The 21,855-nt window shown below is 36.5% G+C and overlaps 1 protein-coding gene across 1 annotated transcript; it reads right to left on the bottom strand.

Moving 5' to 3' along the window:
* Nucleotides 1–461: 461 nt before the first annotated feature.
* On the bottom strand, nt 462–4,061 carry LOC104249375 (V-type proton ATPase 16 kDa proteolipid subunit). Its single transcript, XM_009805788.2, has 3 exons — nt 3,836–4,061; nt 3,056–3,341; nt 462–885 (listed from the first exon to the last, which is right to left on the bottom strand). The coding sequence occupies exons 1-3, from the start codon at nt 3,909–3,911 to the stop codon at nt 753–755; spliced, it is 495 nt and encodes a 164-aa protein (XP_009804090.1). The 5' UTR covers nt 3,912–4,061; the 3' UTR covers nt 462–752.
* Nucleotides 4,062–21,855: the final 17,794 nt, after the last annotated feature.

The raw sequence follows: 21,855 nt of genomic DNA, 5'->3' as shown, positions 1-21,855 counted from the left end.
CAGTGGTACATTCTTGTCACATAGGACTCCAGACGCTAACCTCCATTTCATCCAGCCCACCTCGATACGGTGCGTGACATCCCCGTAGATCTCCCCATCTCCCTGGATAATAGACCCTAGGTACTTGAAACTCTTTCTCTCTTAGGAATGACTTGTGAGTCAAGCCTCACTTCCACATCCGCTTCTCCCGAAACGTCGCTAAGAGACCAACCGACGAATAATATATTTAGAAACAAAGTAAGTGACCAATTATCAGATTGGAGATAATAGTTTCACACTTTTACTAGAAGTCAGACCAGATAAGAGTAAGACTATCTAAGATGAATTTATCCAGCCCAAAATTATATGAGAAAATCCAGAATATCACCTAAATAGAAGAGCACCAAGTATCTGCATCTTCAATTAGTACAACCAAATATAACTTGTTGATCAAAGAAATATTCAAGCTCAAACTCATGATGTTGTAGAGTAAACATAATAAATTAAGATGAAATGATACATGCACGAATCTCATAAACAAAATGGTTCAGACCGTTCATTGCAAAATACACGATAAATACTGACCAAATTGCACAGCTCTTTAAGCTATTATTGAGTAGAAAAATTGAATTCCTATTTCTACAGACAGAACATTGCACCACTGAATAAAGTGGCAGCTGTGAGGTAATGAATAACAATACACGTAATAGATACTTTTGACTACCTTGGTCTTCTGAAGTCCCACATACGATGCGGTAAGAATGGAGTTAACTTCACTCAGCTCTAGACTGCCCAGCTCGGGAAGACAAGATAATGCCAACAATAAGCCCATAAAGAGCCAAAGCTTCAGCGAAAATGAGAATGAGGATCATCCCAACGAAAAGCTTAGGTTGTTGTGCATTAGCCCTAGAAAATGATTGTTGTTCAGTCAGAAAGAAAGTCATCTATAAAATAGCAATCAGCACCACAACAGAAAAACAAATAAGGCATTTCAAACAAAATGGAGAGTACAGAACAGCTCAAGCTGAATATGTAACAACTAGCCTGCAACAGTCATTAGATTGAGCATTTGGCGTCACATTTCGTACACAGTTTTGGCAAAGTCAAGATAGACTTGAGAACAAAAGGTAACAGAAAATAAAAAGTCTAGAAGCCAATGTATGTTTTTTTTATATGTAATAGAGGTCAGCGTATGCTGTAAACAATAACAAAGACATCCTGGTGCACAAAGCTCGCACCACGTGGCACCTAGCGAAAGGTCGGACCACACTGGCCTCTGGGTCCATTGTCGACAGTCTTTATCTGCAAGAGGCTGTTTCTAAAGAGTTATATTTTGAATGCTAACTAAGCAAAAAGAATTGGCAAGTGGCTAAAAGATATGGAGAGAAGGAACCGTAAGGCAGAAACTATCCATGGAAGCCACCCACTTGTTGTAATACACGACCATATTTCGACTTTATTGACTGCAGAATATGCACCATTGCTTGGAATTGTTTGCTCGCAGCTCACCTCGAACCATAAAGTTGTAAGATTTGAAGGAGATCAGTGAGCTCTAATTGTCCACTGATTTTGAAAAGCAAAATGCTATTTTTTTTTTTGGTTTTTTAATCTACTTCCCACTTTCTTAAGAGTTAAGAGACATTCTTCCACAAGACTTAAGGGTGTTTAGTCTGTGTCTTCAATTTTATGTTAGATATTTTCTGTTTGAGGAATGTCACAAGCTGATCAAACAATAAGCTATCTTAAAGCTATACTACCAGTGATCTAGGACAGACCGGAAAAGGTCATTTTGGGATAGATTCTCTGGAGACAATGGAATAATGATGGGTAAACTTTTGCCAGCAGCTAGAAACTGGAAGACAGAAAGGACACAACGGGGCAGCCGGTTAAGACACACCCCTAACAAAGTCCCGGCATCACTACTTTGTTCTTTTTTTACTCCCTCTGTTCCAATTTATGTGACGGTTTGCTGATTTCGAGAGTCAGATGAGTTAACTTTGATCATGAATTTGGACATAAAATTTTTAAGTTTTTATTAAAAAAATTTACATATTTAGAAACGCATTGGCAAACACAACTACGAAGTTTACTTGAAAATGACAGTCAAGATGTGAACAACAACTGCACCTCAATTCCAAACTAATCGAGACAGACCGTATGACTCCTCATTAACCATGTTATTCCATTTAGACCGTCCCATTCCAATATCTAAAAAGTTAAGTTCTCTAACACAAAAGGGTAAGATATTGTGAGTATTCACCATTATCACATGGATTCTCCAATAATTAGTTTAGTACTTTAGTATCATTTTTAACTTTTGAGATATGTAGAAGGGGCTCTAGAAATTAAGATAGTGAATTAAAACAAATAAAACTTTAGTTTAGTTGCCTTTGAAGACATATTAACCAATTTATTCAGAAAAGTTCCTGCTCTGATCTCATGCCATGATTCATCCACCAAAATTTATTTCTTATCTCCTTAGAGCCTATAGAACAGAAATTGTTCAAGTAAGGTCGTAAATATGGTTACTCATTACATTGACATTCCCAACGTGGGAGTGAAACCCATGACAAAGGTTAACAGCCTCGTGCTCTACATTAGTTGAACAATTAAAGTGGACCTTAACTACTAAGCAACTATGTTCTCTACTTGAGCTTACTATTTTTACTATCTTCCAAAAAATAATCCTGCAGATGTTAGCCGCAATTGTAACAAACCTAAAAGCTCGTGAAAATTCACACCAAGTCATCAATATAAAGTTGCAACATTCTACATTCTACTAAAGCCACTCGTATTGAAACTCTAGTTCTACTGCTAAAATTGCTCTTTTCCCCTTTTTCTAAAGGCTCGAGAGCTAAAACTTATCCTCGCCATTAAACCAAAGGATGAACAGCAATAATACCAACTCTAGATTTGTTCTAACAACATAGTACTAAAACTCAATGTCCAGGAGTTATTCATATACAATCTTTCATATTTAAAAGTCCTAACAGTGGAATTTGGATTCAACAGGCATTAGCAAGAAAAGAAAGAAAAGGACAACAAAAACAAAGAAAAAAATTCAAGGAATCAATACCTAACACCAGCATCACCAACAATACCAATAGCCATTCCAGCAGAAAGGCCAGCAAGACCACAAGCAAGACCAGAGGAGAGATGAGCATAGCCATCAAATAGGTAATACGACTTCGTTTTGGGGTTAATCCCAGTACTGATGATCACAGCAATAATCAACCCATAGATACCTAACACACCAGCCATAACCACTGGCACAATAGATTTCATCACCAACTCAGGTCTCATCACTCCCATTGACGCCACTCCAACACCACTCTTCGCTGTTCCATAAGCTGCCCCCATACCTACAAATCATCCACAAAAACATTAGCTTCAAGATCCATTTTAAATAAGCGAACGACGTGCCCGTAGCAAAGGTGGATCAAACATTTGAAAGTTTACAGATTCAAAATCAGATAGTCTTTGGTGGTGACAACGGTACAGATTAAGCATAAAATCAAATTTCCAAAAAAAAAAATCAACTATATATGTAACTCAAGAACAAATCTCAAATTACTACTACTAAATAAGCATAATTAGTACTCCACAAGCTTGCAATAAGCATAAAGCACAAAAATTTGCTCCAAGCTTAATCTGTGGTGCAGAATTAGTAAAACACATATATTTTTTTAAAAAATCAACTATATATAGTTCATGAAAAAAGGAACTAGGTTAGCGTATGCAGACTACAGCTGTATTTTATAAGAATAATAAGTATCACATATTTTTTCAAAAAAGTTAATAATCAACTTTATATATAATTCATCTGTAGATCTGGTGTAGGGTTGGAGGAACTTACAGGAGAAAACGAGGGCGGCGGCGGCGCCAAGGAAGCCGAAGAAAGGAGCAGTTTCATCTCCGGCGAAAGTCGACATTGTCGTTAGGATTTGGATCTGAGAATAGTAAATTATACAGAGAGTTTTGGAGTTGAATAGATCTGTTTCTAGTTGCTCCTCCCTCGTTCTCTCTCCCTCGTTGATTGGTTGTCGAAGCAAATAATTGATAACTCGGTGAGATTCACGTGCTATTATGGGTTTGGGCTTGGGCTTGAGAGGCTGTTTTGGGCTGATTGCAGAACATCAAAAAGGTAGAAATGACACCAGGTAGCCACTCTAAAACCCGATATTTAGGAATTAGTCAATATATTTTGAATTTTATTTTTCTGTTCAATTTTTCAAGATCAAACGTCTTGAATTATCCTGGAATTAAAATTTTTAGTTTAAACCTTTAGAAAAAAATAAGTATTTAGCTAATCCCTAAATTACAGCCCTAAAAATGGATGTTTGTATACCCCCCCCCCCCCAAAAGGTTAATACTCCAAAGGAATTTTTACATAAATAGTCGATTGGTTTATTGTATATTTTTTCTATCCCGTATATATAGATTATACACTAATTATACATATATTACGTATTTTTAATAGATTTTACTTTAAACGATTGGATGAGCACTTATTTACGTTAATACTCAGATTGGTCCATATCGGCAAACAATTGCAGGTTGAAATTGGTCACTAACGGTCTAAACTAGTAAGGCTCTTCTAGTGTAACGACTTTATTAACAATCATATACTCTAATATAAATAATCTTTTTGTAGAAATAGCACCATTGGCCACTGGCCACTGTCATAAAGTTTCAAATTTTACAAGTGAAACTTTGGGTGTGTTTGGTACGAGGGAAAATATTTTTTAATTTTTATATATTTGATTGGCTTAAATGTTGTGGAAAACATTTTCCTTATGAACTCATTTTCCTCAAATTATAGGAAAATATTTTTCCTTATTAAGACAAGGGAAAATATTTTCCAAAACTCTTTCTCAACCTTCCTCACCCTCACCACCCCACACTCATACACCTAACCCCACCCCACGCCTACCCACCCCTTCAATTTTCAATTTTGTTTCTGCCAACACCCACCCTACTAATCCCTCACCCCCACACAAAAAAACTTTTTTTTTTGTAATTTCAAATTCTGATTTTTCGTTTTTCTGCACCACCCACCCCTGCACAAAAAAAAATTGTTATTTTGAAATTCCTATTTTTTCGTTTTATTGCACACAAGGGTCGCCCCCCCCCCTCCCCCGAGAAAAAAATATTTTTTTATATATATTTTTAGTTTTAGTTTTTTCATCTTTCGGTAGGTTTTATAAATTTCAAAGTTATGAGTTCAGAGGTCTATGTGTTTGGAAGTTTACGGGTTTGAAATTTCACGGTTTTGAAAGTTTATGAAATTTGAGGGTTCAGAAGGTTGTTGGTTCGAAAGTTTATGGCTTCATATTTATTATATCTAAATTATTTATGAATACTCTTAGGAAGTTATTTTCCTTAATTTGCATACCAAACACCAAATAATGAATAAAATTACTACTTATTTTTCAAGAAAATATTTTCTTAGAAATCATACTAAACACACCCTTTATCTTTGAGTTTTACATGTCAAATTTGGAACTCCATAACAGTAGATACTTTTCCATTACCGGCCGAAAAGTGACTATTCGTGAATTTTGCCCAATATACTTTATTCAGTTGTTATAAATTGTTTACTTTTATTTTTTAGGATGTTGATAACATTACTTATAGTTGGTTTAAGTAACCTAATAGAGTGGTGGTGTAGAATTCTTACACTATAGTTCTTCACTATTGGTACACTTGACAGATATTAGCCATATTATTATGTATCTGACGCTGCCAAGCAGACGCAGAGCTATAATGTCGATTACGGGTTCGGTCGAACTCAATAGTTTTAGTTCAAATCATGCATTTGTTTTATAATTTTTTAAAATATGTACAAATTATTAGTTTAAAACCTAATAACTTAAAAAAATTAGAACCCGAACCCATAAGTTTGAAATTCTGGATTCGTCTCTACTGCCAAGTTACGCCAAGTAATGGAAACAAAAGTAAACAAGGCCATTGCAACAAAATCAGCAAAATCTCCGTAGAGGATAAAGAAAAGTGAATGAAGATTCGATTAAGCATCTTACACAAGTGAGATGGATCAAAAGCACAGAATCTTGAGTGGATAAAACAGACCAATTTTGACAACAACAACAACAACCCAGTGTAATCCCACAAGTGGGTCTGGATAGGATAATATGTACGCAGACCTTACCTCTACCCCGAGGGGCAGAGAGGTATACCATATATATATATATGCCAATACCAGTTTGCACGTGTACTTAATTGGAGTACCAAGGCAATTAATGTTGTGACATATCTCTTTCCGAATATTATCATTTATCAACTACCACAATTGCCAAAAACACGCCATGGCCGCATAGGTGGGTAGAAATTAAGTAGTAGATGCCTTCCGATAGATTTGCTTACAGTGATGGCACCAGCCAATCGTGATGCGCCGCCTGATTTGAAGCATTTTTAGTACCATAGTAGTACATTAGCATGTTTGGTCGTGTTTCTAAAATCCGCTTATTTTAAAACGTGTTTTCAAATGAGTACTTTAAATAAGAAATAATTTTTGTTTGACTAATCAATATGAAAATTACTTTTGAACAGCAATTAGTGTTTGATTAAACTTTCAAAAAGTATTTTTAAGCTAGCGTTTGGTCATAGATTCCAAAATTTATTTTGAAAAATCTGATTTGGGTGAAGTTTGGTTTGAAGATGAAAATGTGTTTGGACATCAGTTTTCAAAATATATTTTCCAAATTTATTTTGGAAAAACATGAAACATGACTTATACTCACAAGTTCTATAAACTATCACAAATACCCAACAATATCATTATCAATAACATTAATTATATTATCGCAAACCATAGTCGTGAACATAAGTAAATTTGGTACAAAATTATCATTTTTATAATGAACTACATGATACACTATCAGATGACCGAGAAGATAAAGCAACATTGTCATAAAATAATAAATGGTGGGCTCTTTTATAAAATACAAAAGTTTGGGGCTATTTTTAAAAAATATAATAACCAGCTATTGAGCTGATTTTGGGATTTGAAATTTTGCCAAAATCTATGGCCAAACATGTGTTTGCCAAATAAAACCTAAATTTATTTTGGTAAAATCTATGGTCAAACGGATCCTAAGTGTTTTTTTCTTAAAAGTGCTTTCAAAAAGATATTTTTGAGAGAAACTACTTTTTCTGCTTCTCATAATCCGTTTGGCCCTGCTTCTAAAATCAGTTAATTATGAAAAGTATTTTTCTCAAAAGTGCTTTTCAAAAAAAGTACTTTGGTGAGAAACAGTTTGTTTTTGACTAATCAATTTGAAAAAAATCACTTTTGAGTACCCATTAATATTTGGTCAAGCTTTTTAAAAAGTGTTTTTAAGTGTACTTTTCTCATAAATACTTTACAAAAAGATATTTTAGAGAGAAATTACTTTTTTTTTTGCTTCTCAAAAAATATTGTTGCTTCCACTAAAAACACTTTTTCCATTCTAAAAGATTGCCAAACACACTCTAGAAAGAAAATACTTTTAGCAACAAAAAGTTACTTTAATGGAAAAGTTACCTAAACATTTACACCTTATTTATTATAAATAAATACCTCTTTATAAAATTATATTCTATAGCTACCTTTTAGGTTTATAGCAAATTATGTATTTATGGTTACTTCCTACTATTAAGCCATTAAATACGCTGTGAAATATTTTTCTCTCTCATACTTTCTATTCTCTCTCCTAATAACACTAGTATTGTATACAATTTTGTTAAACCCATGTTCTCTCTCCACTATCTCTCCTAACCCAGTATCTTCCTCACGAATACAACCACTGTATTGGGAAAAAGCTGAGTTTATACTAAAGATGACGTGGCATGACACGTGGTTTGGTTAAATGGTCAAAGCGCAACAATTGACTAAGAGGCACGGATGGAGACAACCACGGGAAGAGGAATTTAAATAGGCACGAGACGAAGTGCAGATACGAGTCTCGTACCAATTCAAGTCATTTACAACCAACGGATTAGAAGGCATTACAAACAAAGATCTGATGACAGAAAGGAGTCCAAATTCATTATTAAATACCTGATACGTTAGAAAATTGGTATTTAATAGGAATGATTGTATAACAGCTTATTTAATATCATTTATTACTCATGATTATATCATTAAAGCTGAGGCTTCATTCCTTTACCTAGAATTATCTATAAAAGGAAGAAGTATCATCATTTGTAAGGACACGGAATACTATTGAGAATTTATTGAAATACACATCTATTTGCTTCTTTACCATCGTTCTCAAAAGTATTTTATTTTTGTCTCCTGATTATCAGTAACCCGAATTTCTTTTTAGCTTTGACCAAAGACTCAGATTTTTGGTTAAACAAATTGGTTCCGTTACCGGGAATCTGATAATCTTTTCTTTTAAGCTATATCTTGTCCATTGTCGTCACCATGTCAAACAACAACACCGACAATAACAGTAATAACACATTGGGAAACCATGAGAATCAAATACATCAAAATCAAGATGACGTGGTTCCCTCTCCTCCAGATTCACCACGTCAATCTCGTGAAGGCACTCCTGTTACTGAATCTCGTGCTGATCAACAAGAACAATCTGAACACTTTGAAGGAGTTACAACTGAAGTTTTACAAAAGCTAATTGATGCACAGGTCGGCAAAGCTCTTCAGGCACTTGTTAGTCGATTGCCTGCTGCACCACCCATATCAACTCCTAATAATAATACATTGGAGAATCCCCGTTCTGGTCTTGATAATTCTGGAAACGGAGCAACCCCCAATGAACCACAGGAAGGGGGACCAGGTAACTCAAATAATTCATATTTGCAAAATTTAGTACTAACCTTGCAGAAACAGATTAAGGAACAAAATGAGCGTATTGAACAAATCCTTGGAGTTCCGCCTGTAATAAAAGGAGTAGACATGGACAAATACTCACAACAACCATGGAAGCCAAGTGCTGCTCCCCTTCCAATTTCGAAAAAGTTCAAAATGCCTGACATCCCGAAATATGATGGTACTACAGACCCACGTGACCACATGACTGCATTTACAACAGGCGTGAAAGGCAACGACTTGACCAAACAAGAAATTGAATCAGTACTGGTCAAGAAATTTGGAGAAACACTCACCAAGGGTGCATTAACCTGGTATTCTCTTTTATCTGAAAATTCTATTAATTCTTTTGCTGAGCTTGCAGATTCTTTTATTAAAGCACATTCGGGAGCACAAAAGGTTGAGAAAAGAATGGAAGATATTTTCAAAATCAAACAAGGGGATTCGGAGTTGCTTAGAAATTTTGTTGATAGATTCCAGCGTGAAAGAATGACTCTACCTCGTGTGCCTGACAATTGGGCTGCAATAACCTTTGCAAGTAATTTAAATGACAAAAGTTCTGAAGCCACGAGACGACTCAAAGAAAGCCTTCGAGAATTTCCTGCAACCACGTGGAATGATGTTTACAACAGATATAGTACGAAGCTGCGAATTGAAGAAGATACCATACCTAAGTTTCATCATGAAGAAAAGGGTGGTCCCCGAAGATCAGAAACCAAAAAAAGATCAGGTAAAAACAGGTACGATCCATATATGGGACCTGCAGGAAAAGACCCACGGTCGAAACAAGATAGCCAGCAACATGATCAAAAATCGAGGAACAGGGACTCTGGCTCTTCTTCATAGTTCAGGAATGATCGGAATAGACAAGAATCACGAGATGTTGACAGAAGTTTAAAGGCACGATTCGGCGGATATAATTTTAATGTCTCTACCTCCGAGCTCATAGCTGTTTTAAGAAGCATGGAAGATAAGGTACGGTGGCCAAAAGAGATGCGGTCAAATCCAAATAGACGCAATCCAGATCATTGGTGTGAATTCCACAATGATCACGGGCACAAAACTTCAGAATGTAGATTCTTGCAAAGTGAAGTGGATCATCTATTGAAGCAAGGGTACCTCACTGAGTTATTTAGCGAGAAAGGAAAACAAGCTTATATGAAAAACAGGCAAGAGCCACCACAACCTCCTTCACCCAAGAGGACAGTGAATGTCATAAGCGGGGGAGAAGATATTCACGGCATAACCTATACAGCCTCCAACAAGGTTTCTAAGGTAACAATTACACACGGGAAATGGGTGCGGCAGGTCCTAGAAAATGAAAGTATTTCGTTCGATGACGCAGATACCGAAGGAGTGACAACTCCACATAATGATGCACTGGTAATATCTTTACTTGTACATGATTCTAATGTAAAACGAGTTTTGATTGATCCAGGGAGTTCTGTAAATATTATATTACTAAGGGTATTACGTGAAATGCAAGCTGAAGACAAAATGATACCCAAGGCGCACACCTTGTCAGGCTTCGACAATTCAAGTGTAGTAACAAAAGGAGAGGTAATTCTAACAACTTTTGCTACGGGTGTTGTTAAAGAAACTAAATTTCAGGTAGTTGATATAGAAATGGCCTACAATATGATCATGGGAAGACCATGGATACACGATATGGATGTTGTCCCATCAACTCTACATCAGGTTATTAAATTCCCATCACCATGGGGAATTTGCCAAATTCGTGGGGATCAGCAGATGGCTAGAAGTGTCAACACTGTAACAAGTACGAGCACCGTAAATAAAGAAAAATAGCAATTACAGGAAACAGTTGAAGGTAAAAAAGATCAAACTTCAGCTGAACAAGAAAAGACAGATTTGGACTCAAGGCCTGACACAATTCAGGAACCTGAAGAAAATGAAAGCATCAAAACGACAATTGAAGAGCTTGAGGCAGTGATATTATTTGAGCAATGGCCTGAACAGAAGGTTTATGTCGGGGCCAATTTAAGCTTAAACATGCGAGGTATGATAATCGAATTTTTAAAAGCTAACTTAGACTGCTTTGCTTGGTCCCACGCTGATATGACAGGGATACCACCGGATGTGATGACTCACAAACTCAATGAGGACCCTTCTTTCACACCAATAAAGCAAAAGAAAAGAAAGCAAGGTGCTTTCAAGAACCAGGTGATTCAGGATGAGGTCCAAAAATTGTTAAAAATCGGATCGATCCGTGAGGTAAAGTATCCTAATTGGTTAGCTAACACGGTGGTCGTACCCAAGAAAAATGGTAAGTGGTGTGTTTGTGTGGATTATACCGATTTAAATAAAGCCTGTCCAAAAGATTCCTTTCCCTTACCGCATATAGACCAACTAATTGATGCAACCGCAGGTCATGAACTTTTAAGTTTTTTAGATGCATACTCGGGATATAATCAAATTAAAATGGATCCTGGTGATGAAGAAAAAACTTCTTTCATCACAGACAGGGGGACTTACTGTTATAAAGTAATGCCCTTTGGTCTCAAAAATGCTGGGGCAACCTATCAAAGGTTGGTCACCAAAATGTTCCAAGAGCATTTAGGGAAAACAATGGAGGTATATATAGACGATATGCTCGTCAAAACCCAGCGATCTCATGATCATATTTCTCATCTATCTGTTACATTTGAAATTTTGCGAAAATTTAATATGAAACTCAACCCAGAAAAATGTGCATTTGGAGTTGCATCAGGTAAGTTTTTGGGTTTTCTTGTTTCTAACCGTGGTATTGAAGTGAATCCTTCTCAGATCAAAGCAATAGAAGAAATCCCTGATATCCTTACTAATAAAAAGGAAGTACAAAGATTAACGGGAAGAATTGCAGCTTTGGGGAGATTTATTTCCAAATCCTCAGAAAGGTGTTTTAAGTTTTTCTCTGCACTTAAAAAGCAAGATCATTTTGAATGGAATGAAGATTGTCAACAAGCCCTTAGAAATTTGAAAGCTTATTTGTCAAAACCACCGTTGTTGGCAAAACCGAAGGTGGGGGAAAAACTTCTCATTTATCTGGCCGTATCTGAAGTCGCAGTAAGTGCTGTTTTAGTCCGCGAGGACCAAGGTAAACAATCTCCTATTTATTATGTAAGTAAGTCCTTATTGGAAGCTAAGACACGATACCCACAGCTAGAAAAATTAACATTAGCTTTGATCATGGCATCTAGAAAATTAAGACCTTATTTTCAATGTCATCCCATTAATGTAGTTACTGCTTTTCCGTTTCGAAATATTTTGCATAAACACGAACTTTCAGGAAGATTAGCAAAATGGGCTATAGAACTAAGTGAATATGAAGTTGTTTATCAACCTAGGACCGCTATAAAGTCTCAAGTACTAGCTGATTGCTGATTTTAGCCAAGGGATGCATTTAGAAGCAGAAAAAGAATTACTAGTTTTTAATGGTGCAAACCCGGGGACTTGGGTTTTATTCACTGATGGTTCATCTAATGTAAAAGGGGCAGGCCTAGGGATAGTCCTCGTACCACCTGCGGGTGAGACTATTAGACAGGCTATAAAATGTCATTCTATAACTAACAATGAAGCAGAGTATGAGGCTGTAATTGCAGGTTTAGAATTGGCACGAGAACTCGGCATAACACAGATTATAATCAAGAGTGATTCTCAACTCGTGGTCAATCAAATGCTGGGGACTTATACAGCCAAAGAGACACGAATGCAAGAATACCTTGCAAAGCACGGTACCGTGCCTAGTGACAAAGGAAAGGCTCATGCGCTTCGCAAAAAAGCTGCTCGATATTGTTTATATCAAGGAAATCTTTATCGAAAGATGTTTGGTGGACCACTAGCAAGGTGCCTCGGACCCTCTCAAACAGAATATGTGATGAGAAAAGTACACGAAGGACATTGTGGGAATCACGCAGGGGGACGGTCACTGGTAAGAACATTAATTCGCACAGGATATTATTGGCCTAAGATGGAAGAAGAAGCAACCAGTTTCGTGTCCAAATGTGATAAATGTCAAAGGTACGGCAACAATATGCACAGACCAGCTGAGTTACTACATCCTGTTATAGCCCCGTGGCCCTTTATAAAATGGGGAATGGATATCATAGGTCCACTTCCACAAGCAAAAGGTCAGGTAAAGTTTCTACTTGTACTTACAGATTATTTCACTAAATGGGTAGAAGCAGAGGCATTTAAACAGGTACGAGAGAAGGAAGTTAAAGACTTCATATGGCGAAATATAATATGCCGCTTTAGAGCACCAAAGGAGATCGTGTGTGACAATGGACCACAATTCATTGGAGCTCAAATCACAGAATTTCTTCGAAGTTGGCAGATCAAAAGGATAACATCTACGCCATACCATCCAGTAGGTAATGGACAAGCGGAATCTACTAACAAACTCATTATCAACAACTTGAAGAAGAGGTTACATGATTCAAAAGGTAATTGGCCTGAGGTGTTACCTGGAGTATTATGTGCTTATCGTACAACGACCAAAACAGGCACTGGAGAAACACCATTTTCAATGGGTTATGGTGCGGAAGCCTTAATTCCAGTTGAAATAGGTGAGCCAAGCACACGGTACGATCAGGCAACGGAGGAATCTAATGATGAAGAGATGCGGGTCAACCTTGATTTACTTGAAGGAAGAAGAGAAGCTGCATTGATAAGGATGGCAAGCACAAAAGCAAGTAATTGAACGATATTACAATAGGAAAGCACGCCTCAGATTTTTCAAAATTGGGGACTTCGTGCTTAAAAAGGTGTTCCAATCTGCAAAGGCTGCTAACTCAGGAAAGCTAAGTCCAACATGGGAAGGACCGTACAAAGTCCGTGACATTGCGGGAAAAGGAGCATACCAGTTGGAGACAATAGACGGCAAAGTTTTACCCTCACATTGGAATACCGTCCACTTAAAAAGATATTACTTTTGAGAAAGTACCTACGGTCAGGTATCACCATGTTAAAATTTCTCTCTTGGATTATTAATATTTTACTAACGATTTTAGATGCTAGGCAAAATACCCTAACTCGTGCCAAATGATGAGTCACAACCTGCAAGGCAAAATGGAGTATTCTTAAATTCCTAGCCTAGGGTTACAATTAATCTGATGAAAATACACACGAGTTAGGCAGTCTTCATCTATAATCGCACCTTCGAGTCCCGTATATCTTTCTGTTTCAGGAAAAGGGCCAAAGTAAAAGAAATAAACAAGTGCTCGAGGCTTCATACTTCACCGCTCAAACACTTGGGGGACTACAATATTGTACACAGATACGTGTAGAAATGTAGATACGAATATCGAACAAAAGTCGGCCACAAAGAGACAAGTGTTGAGTAAAAGTTACGAAGTCTTCAGCATTCATGAGAATAACAGAGTCATCTCTCAAAACTCATAAACAAAGTCACCTCTCAAACCCTTCTTAATATATAAAGATAGGGTCATGACTATGTACTGAAACAGGTTATGAAGAAAAACCTTGTTTATTCTATGTTATGTACAAATCTGTTACAAGAAAAACAGTTACGAGAAAGTTGTAGATGTATTGTAATACATGTAATAGTCAAACACTTGTTAAAGTTTATGAATAAAAACTTGCCAAAGTTGTTTCATACAAAACGTGTGTATTCCTATTTCTTTCATCGTATTATAACACCATTATGAAGTTGAGACGTCTTCTTCATTAAGTGTCGATAAAATAAAAGGGCCCTCTTTTATAAGCCTCATGTTGATAATCCATGAGAAGAATCATAAAGCATTTTAAAAGGATAAAAATGCTAAGCTATTCTATAAGTCCTAGATAAATGGGCAAGAATAAAATATACAGAAGTACCAACAAAAACTTCTTAATATAAAAGACCAAGTACGAACTTAGTCAGCAAAATATTTATTTTTTACAAATGCTCCATAATGATAACTGGGGACTTCATCAAAAGATCCCTTACAGCAATTTCATTTTCAGCTAGTCACTGAAGGGTTTGGAACATTAGAAGTTTCACCCTCGGGAGCAGGAATTGCAACCTCAATTGCTACAGTAGCCACTTCTTCATTTAAAAGCTCTTCCGTTCCAGGAGCTTCAAGTACAGGAGAAGGAGTATCAGTAGATTGTTGACTTTTCTCGATGGTATCTACGACTTTGGCCAGTTCAGACTGCAAGTCAAAGCCTTCCTGAGCAGCTTCCATCAAAGTATCACGGCGAGATTTTAGGAAAGCCCAACTCACCTCTATGTTGAAGTTCTCCTCCAGAAGTCCATATTCCTTTTCCCACATAGCAAGATCGTTTTTCAAGATTTGGTGCTCAGCTAAATGGGAATCAAGGGAAGCTTCAAGAGAGGCATGAGAACTCTTCAAAGCATGAATCTCGTCAGAGGAGGTCTGTAAGTCAGCTTGAGCTTGAGTCAAGCTTTGCACTAACTCTCCTGCATACTCTTCTTTCTTAGCCAAAAGTGCCTTAAGCTCCCTAACTTCTTCACTAGCCTTTGATAATTGTTCTGACAAAGAGCATTCCAAAAGCTCTTTGTCTCTTTTAAATTGGCTTGAAGAAGCCTTGGCAGTTGCCAGTTCAGAAGTCAAACCACGGTTTTGCTGTTCCAGGAGGTTTTTATTTTCTTGCAACTCCTCTATGGTCCCTTGAGCATTCTCAAACTGTTCTTTCCAATTGGCTGCTTCAAGCTGGGCTCCCCTGGCTATTTCTTCGGCCTCGTGGACAATTTTTTCAAACTCACGGGCTTTTCTTTCTAGAAGGGAAATTCTTCCCATTAATTCCGTACCAATGAGGTTAGCCTACAGAGACAACTCATAGAAATTAGGGATTGAAGATAAAAAGAAAAATTTGTTGGTAAGAAGAGGAAAAATACTTTCAAAGTAGAATGAACTATGTCATTCATCAGAGTCAAGCAGCTATGGCTCTCCATCTTCTTCTTCTCAATATCTCCAATTAGGGGCTCGAGCCAAACATCGGCTCTACCAGTCTTTATCAAGAGGCTATGGTTGGCAGGAACTTCAAGAGTAACACTTCTCATAGTCATACTTCCACTGCTAGAACCCGTCTCTGTACGATGAACAGAGTGAAGAGGAGCAATGGAAGGAATGGAAGGAGAAGATGCAGAAACAGGAATGGAAGGGGAAGATGTAGAAACCAACGCAAGAACGGAAGCAGGTGCAGTAGAAACTGCCAAGGGAACGAACATAGGAGCGATAGAAACTGGCAAAAGAACGGAAGTCGTCAAAACTGGTAAAGAAATACTTACGATTGGCAGTGGAATGGAGGAAATAGGAACGAATGAGGAAAGAGGAGCTTCATCAAAAATAGGGTCGAGCTCGCCACTCTCGAAACCACTATCAAAAAGATGCTGAATTGACTCATTATTATCTCTTGGTTCGGTGTCCTCGTCAGAATGAATCAAAACAGGTTCGGTGGTTGAGGTTCGAGCAGGAGTGTCTTCAATTTCATCATCAATGATTACTCGCCTCCTGACCCTTGGCCTGGTAATTAGGGAGGTACCCTCCTCTTCTTCAGAACTTTCTTTTATAGCTTTCCTTTTTGGCAGCAAGGCTCGAGCCTTATCCAAATCAAGAGCAGCATTAGCAGACATGCGAATGGCCATAGCTACTTCAGCCGTCATTCCTCTAACGCCAAATCCTGATTAAAGGAAGGATATACATGATCAAAATTGAGGAAAAAATGCTTAACATGTAAAAAAACATATGAAAAGGGGCATACCATGTGTTTTCACCTTCCAGCCATGTAAGGAAGAAATCGATTTCCAAGTTCTTTGCTCCCTAGAAGCAATCTTCAAAAGTGAGACTACCCAACCACGGAAGTTGGGAATAGGTTCCATATCTCCCATGGTTGCTACAAAAAACCAAGAAGAGATGAGGTTAAAAACAAATTTCTTTTGAAATTCTCAAGAGTAGGTACGGTAAGTAAAAGGAAACCTACGTGCAAAATTCCACTTCTCAGGGAAGGGAATATTTGTTTCACCAATCAAGCCCACCGTACGAACAGCAACATAACGGATGTACCATCTACGATCTTTGTCATCTTCAGGATTTACCAGAACTTTTTTGCTCCTTGCAGTTAAGGTAAAAACCCCATGGCGTATTAAGTTAGGGTGGTATAAATGAATGAGGTGAGAGAAGGTGAAATTGACATTGGCTTTGGAAGATAAGTATCTCAAACAAGCCACTGTTCTCCACACTAGGGGACCGATTTGGGCCAAACAAATTGTAAAGAAACGGCAAAAATCAAGAATAACTGGGTCAATCGGAGGATTAAAACCTAAAGTGAAGGGGTAAGTATAAACAAAAGAATACCCACTTCTAAAGGAGGAAATTCTCTGATTTGGGGAAGGAATTGACATTCGAAGACTATCCTTCCAGTTACAATCTCTTCTTATGGTGGGGATTGTAAGCTCGGTTACTATTGTAGGATAAGTATCGGCTTTTTCCAAATTTGCAATTTGCTTTTGAAGAGACGTTTTGTCACTTTCAAAAGACAAATCGCTGGGAACTATCTTATCAACTAAGGGTTCTTGAGAAGAATCAAGAATTTCTCTACTTCTAGAAGAGGGGCCTTTGGGATAGAACTCCTTGAAGAAGAACCAGAGGAGCCGCCTCGAGTAGATTCTAACCCTGTTCGAAGCCTACCTCCTCCGCCTCTTCTGTGTCTAACAGAGGCGTTGGGGAATTGGTCTAGAATCGGAACTTTTTTACGGTTAGGGTTTGAAGATGACATTGTTAGGAAAGATAAGTCGAAAGAAAGTAGAAATAAAGAAGAAAATGTTTGCTGAAGATTTGTGAAGAAGACAAAGGAAGAAAAAGTTATGTATATAATGGGAACCGTCAAACTTAGAAGTGTAATGATGGAAAGCCTATAATAAAGGCAAGTATCACTTCGTGAATAGTGAGAATGAAGAAGTCTTGAAAAAGGGTGTAAATAGCATAATCAATCAGAAAATGACACATGGGCAGAACATTAAATGGAAAAGACTACTGAGGCGTTAATACTGTCATAAGCATTAATTGTGGCGAAAATTCCTTTTTTATGAAGATCCACTTCCCAATTATTTAATTGGTAAATAAATGGAAAGTGGGGAGACTAACTGTATTGGGAAAAAACTGAGTTTATACTAAAGATGACGTGGCATGACACGTGGTTTGGTTAAATGGTCAAAGCGCAACAATTGACTAAGAGGCACGGATGGAGACAACCACGGGAAGAGGAATTTAAATAGGCACGAGACGAAGTGCAGATACGAGTCTCGTACCAATTCAAGTCATTTATAGCCAACGGATTAGAAGGCATTAAAGACAAAGATCTGATGACAGAAAGGAGTCCAAATTCATTATTAAATACCTGATACGTTAGAAAATTGGTATTTAATAAGAATGATTGTATAACAGCTTATTTAATATCATTTATTACTCATAATTATATCATTAAAGCTGAGGCTTCATTCCTTTACCTAGAATTACCTATAAAAGGAAGAAGTATCATCATTTGTAAGGACACAGAATACTATTGAGAACTTATTGAAATACAAAACTATTTGCTGTTTTACCATCATTCTCCAAAGTATTTTATTTTCGTCTCCTGATTATCAGTAACCCGAATTTCTTTTTAGCTTTGACCAAAGACTCAGATTTTTGGTTAAACAACCATCATTATCAACTGATTCATCTCCATTCTCTTTCTCAAGTTTCAAACAAATTAGAATACCTTCTTTCTTCGACTGATTCATCTTCGACTGATTTTTCAAACAAATACCTTCTTTCTTGTTTCTTTCACCAGATTAGAATATGTACACAACATTTTTTTACTATTAAAAGGATATGAAGAAACGAACTGACATGTTTTTAGTGTTACAAAGAAGCAAAAATTAGAACTAGGAAAGATTCATGCCACCGATAATAGATGAACAAATTCATACCATAGATGATATAAGAGAGTTCCCTTGCATCAACAAGAGTCACTGATAGTTCTCTAGTAAAGTCTCTGTTTCCTTCTGATTTTGACCAGACTTAAAAAATATGAATTATATTCTACAGTTATATTCATATGTATTCAGCGTATTGCATATATGTATTCAGATATATCTGCAGTATGTATTCATATGTATTCCACTGTATATTAAGCATTATGTATTCATATATATATTCAGGAGATTGTACTGTATGTGCTCCGCCTTTTGGTATTCACATGTAATATTCAAATATATTCAGATTGTACTATATGTGAACTACATTTTGTATTCAAATATATTCAGATTGTATTGTACGTGTAATGCATTTTGTATTCATATATATTCAGCAGATTATAATTTTGTATTCAGATATAACTACACCTATGTGTATTCATATTTATTCAAAATATAAATGCAGTATGTATTCAGTAGTTTACTAAATTATATGTTTACTAACTATTCTAAAAAGAAATCATCACGCACCAACAGAACTTCCACGAACGATAGCAACAAAAAAAGGAGGGATTGAAACTCTAGAGATTCCTCTATTTTGTGGTATTTTTCGGCTAGGAAATCTTTTTTATAACAGGAAATACAGATTTTGCGTGTTATAATTGAGTTAGTTGAGTTGTATTAGGAGTCTATCGCGTTAATTGATTCACTTACCATTTTTAAACAGCTGAAAAGACCATTTTTTACGCAGTTTACGTTACTGTATTCACGAATATAGCTCGCGAATACAGTCGAATACAATCGTTGCTTAGCTGGATTTTCACGCCGAGTTTGCTACTGCATTCATGAATACAATAGCTTAAATACATTGAATACACTCTATAACAACTGAAAACATAGCTATAGGAAGTAATTTAGTAAATGATAGTTATAGCTAGCTAATAACCACTAAACAATTTTTTTTTTTAAATTTCTCTACTTTAATTTGGCCGAAAAGAAGCCCAACCATATGGGCTACTTGTTCACTAAGTGCAGCTTAATTATCTCAATTAGTAGTGTTTGTTTTCTCCAGTAAACTACAAATTTTTATATTATCGGTGCAATCCGGTCTTATAACCTAACCAGGACCATATAGAAAATAGCAGGTATACTCTTTTGGCTAAGCTCCCTACTGATAAGGAAGTTTTTATACTGGGACTGAATTTCTTAAATCAAATATTGCATGCAGCATGGTAATCTTGTAATGTAAATGGTTGCTAGTAGCTACTTTAATTTGAATATACTTTTTTTTCTTTTTTTTTTCAGATATCAGCATTCTACTAATAAAAACTTATTCTTTTCCCTCTTCGTTTATTGCATACCCTATATTACTAAGCTGTATATTTTTTCATGAACAGATCAAATACCATTTACTACCGACAAGACAAACTAGAAAACATCTAGTAACTGATTTTAGAGAATCGTAGAATATGTTGTTACGTACTCTATGATTAACAATCTAGATGCAAGTGTAGTGCACAAGCCAGTTAAGGTGTCAATCAAGGAGGTCTTTTCCAACATTTATTTGCAAGAAACTCAAGCCAAATATCACCAAACCAACTATCTATGGTTTTTGTGTTTATACGTACGATTTAAGTTATATTCATTGATTATTTAAAGATTTTTTATAATAGATAACATATATCATAGAAATTTATTTGTAGTATTTTACGCAATTTGAGTTCATAAAACTTAAACAACTCTTATGTGCAATATTAAAAGGGAAATCTTAGTCAAATTAACAAGGTACGATATGAGACACGACAGCAAGTCCCATGCATTCAAGAAACATAGGTTTCTTGAATTTTTGGTTTCATACACCTAAAAGGTTGAAGTTTTTGGAAAATAATTAAATACAATTTCCCGTGGCTAACGCCTTGGACACCAAACAAGAAAAGAAGCAAAAATGCATTGTCCAAGTCAGATGCGGATCTATTATTTCTAAAATACAGGTGTACCACTAAATAAAGGAGAAAAAGGTATTAAGTGAGAATTAATTATTGTACCTTTAGTTAAATAACTCAATATTCAACCAAGTGTACAATTCATATTAACTTTGTGGAGCATGGATACCAGCACATGATATTAGACCAATTTCGGAAATATATATATAAAATACCTAGTTTGACGAAGATATCATAGGTTCACGTGTCCCATACAAGACCCTATAAATCCGTCCCTAGTCCAAGTTTGAAAAATATGCAACATGTGGTTATCCTAGAGAAGAAATAAGCAGCATTAGACTCATTATGCAAATGTTCCAAAATTCCATTGAGCCAAAACGTAATTATTACCCTTATCAACTTTTTCCTTGCTTTAGCCTAGTCAAGTTATGTGTGACACCATAGCATGATATCTTAGATGGTGGAGTGTCACGATCCAAGTTCGCCCTCCGCGAACTGTCGTGACGACATCTAGTCTCTACGACTAGATAAGTCTAACAATTGCGGAAAAAGAAACAAAATACGGAAAAACAAATAAAAACTAAAGGTAAGCAAATATAGAAACATTTAAGATGTCGCTCGGCATATACTAATACAAGATCTCAAAACAAAAGTACCTGGATTTGCTTACCTTGAGGCGAGAAGATATACCTCGAAGTCTCTGGAGAATCGCCTCGCCTCAAGGGTAGTAGGACTGAGTCATAGTACCTAGATCTGCACATGAAAAACATGCGCATAAAGGGCATGAGTACACCACAGCGATACTCAGTTAGTGCCAAGCCTAACCTCGGTCGAGTAGTGACGAGGAAGGTCAAGGCCCTACTGATTATAGCTGAAAAACGAGGTAAAACAGTATAGAATATGACAATATAATTAAATACCAACAGTAAGAAGTAACACATGATAATAAGAATAACAACAACTATAGCAGAGACAAAACAATCACCAAAGGAATACCACTCAACACAGAGATAACAACCGGGGATCTCTAAGTATCCCGATGATCTCTTAGTATCCTCAATATGTGTCCTGGGGATATCTCAGTATCTCAAGGATCTTTTAGTATCCTCAATATACATGCTGGGGATCTCTCGGTATCCCAAGGATCCCTTAGTATCCTCAATATACGTGTTGGGGAT

The sequence above is a fragment of the Nicotiana sylvestris genome, chromosome 12, assembly GCF_000393655.2.
Source record: "Nicotiana sylvestris chromosome 12, ASM39365v2, whole genome shotgun sequence".
Lineage (NCBI taxonomy): Eukaryota > Viridiplantae > Streptophyta > Magnoliopsida > Solanales > Solanaceae > Nicotiana > Nicotiana sylvestris.
This window is presented reverse-complemented; position numbering and strand designations above follow the sequence as displayed.

Excerpts from the sequence above, each read along its gene's own strand:
- LOC104249375 (XM_009805788.2), bottom strand. The coding sequence starts at position 3,911 with ATGTCGACTTTCGCCGGAGATGAAACTGCTCCTTTCTTCGGCTTCCTT. Across the intron at positions 3,342-3,835 it reads CGCCGCCCTCGTTTTCTCCT|GTATGGGGGCAGCTTATGGA; the intron begins GTAAGTTCCTCC and ends GATGATTTGTAG. Across the intron at positions 886-3,055 it reads GTTGGTGATGCTGGTGTTAG|GGCTAATGCACAACAACCTA; the intron begins GTATTGATTCCT and ends ATCATTTTCTAG.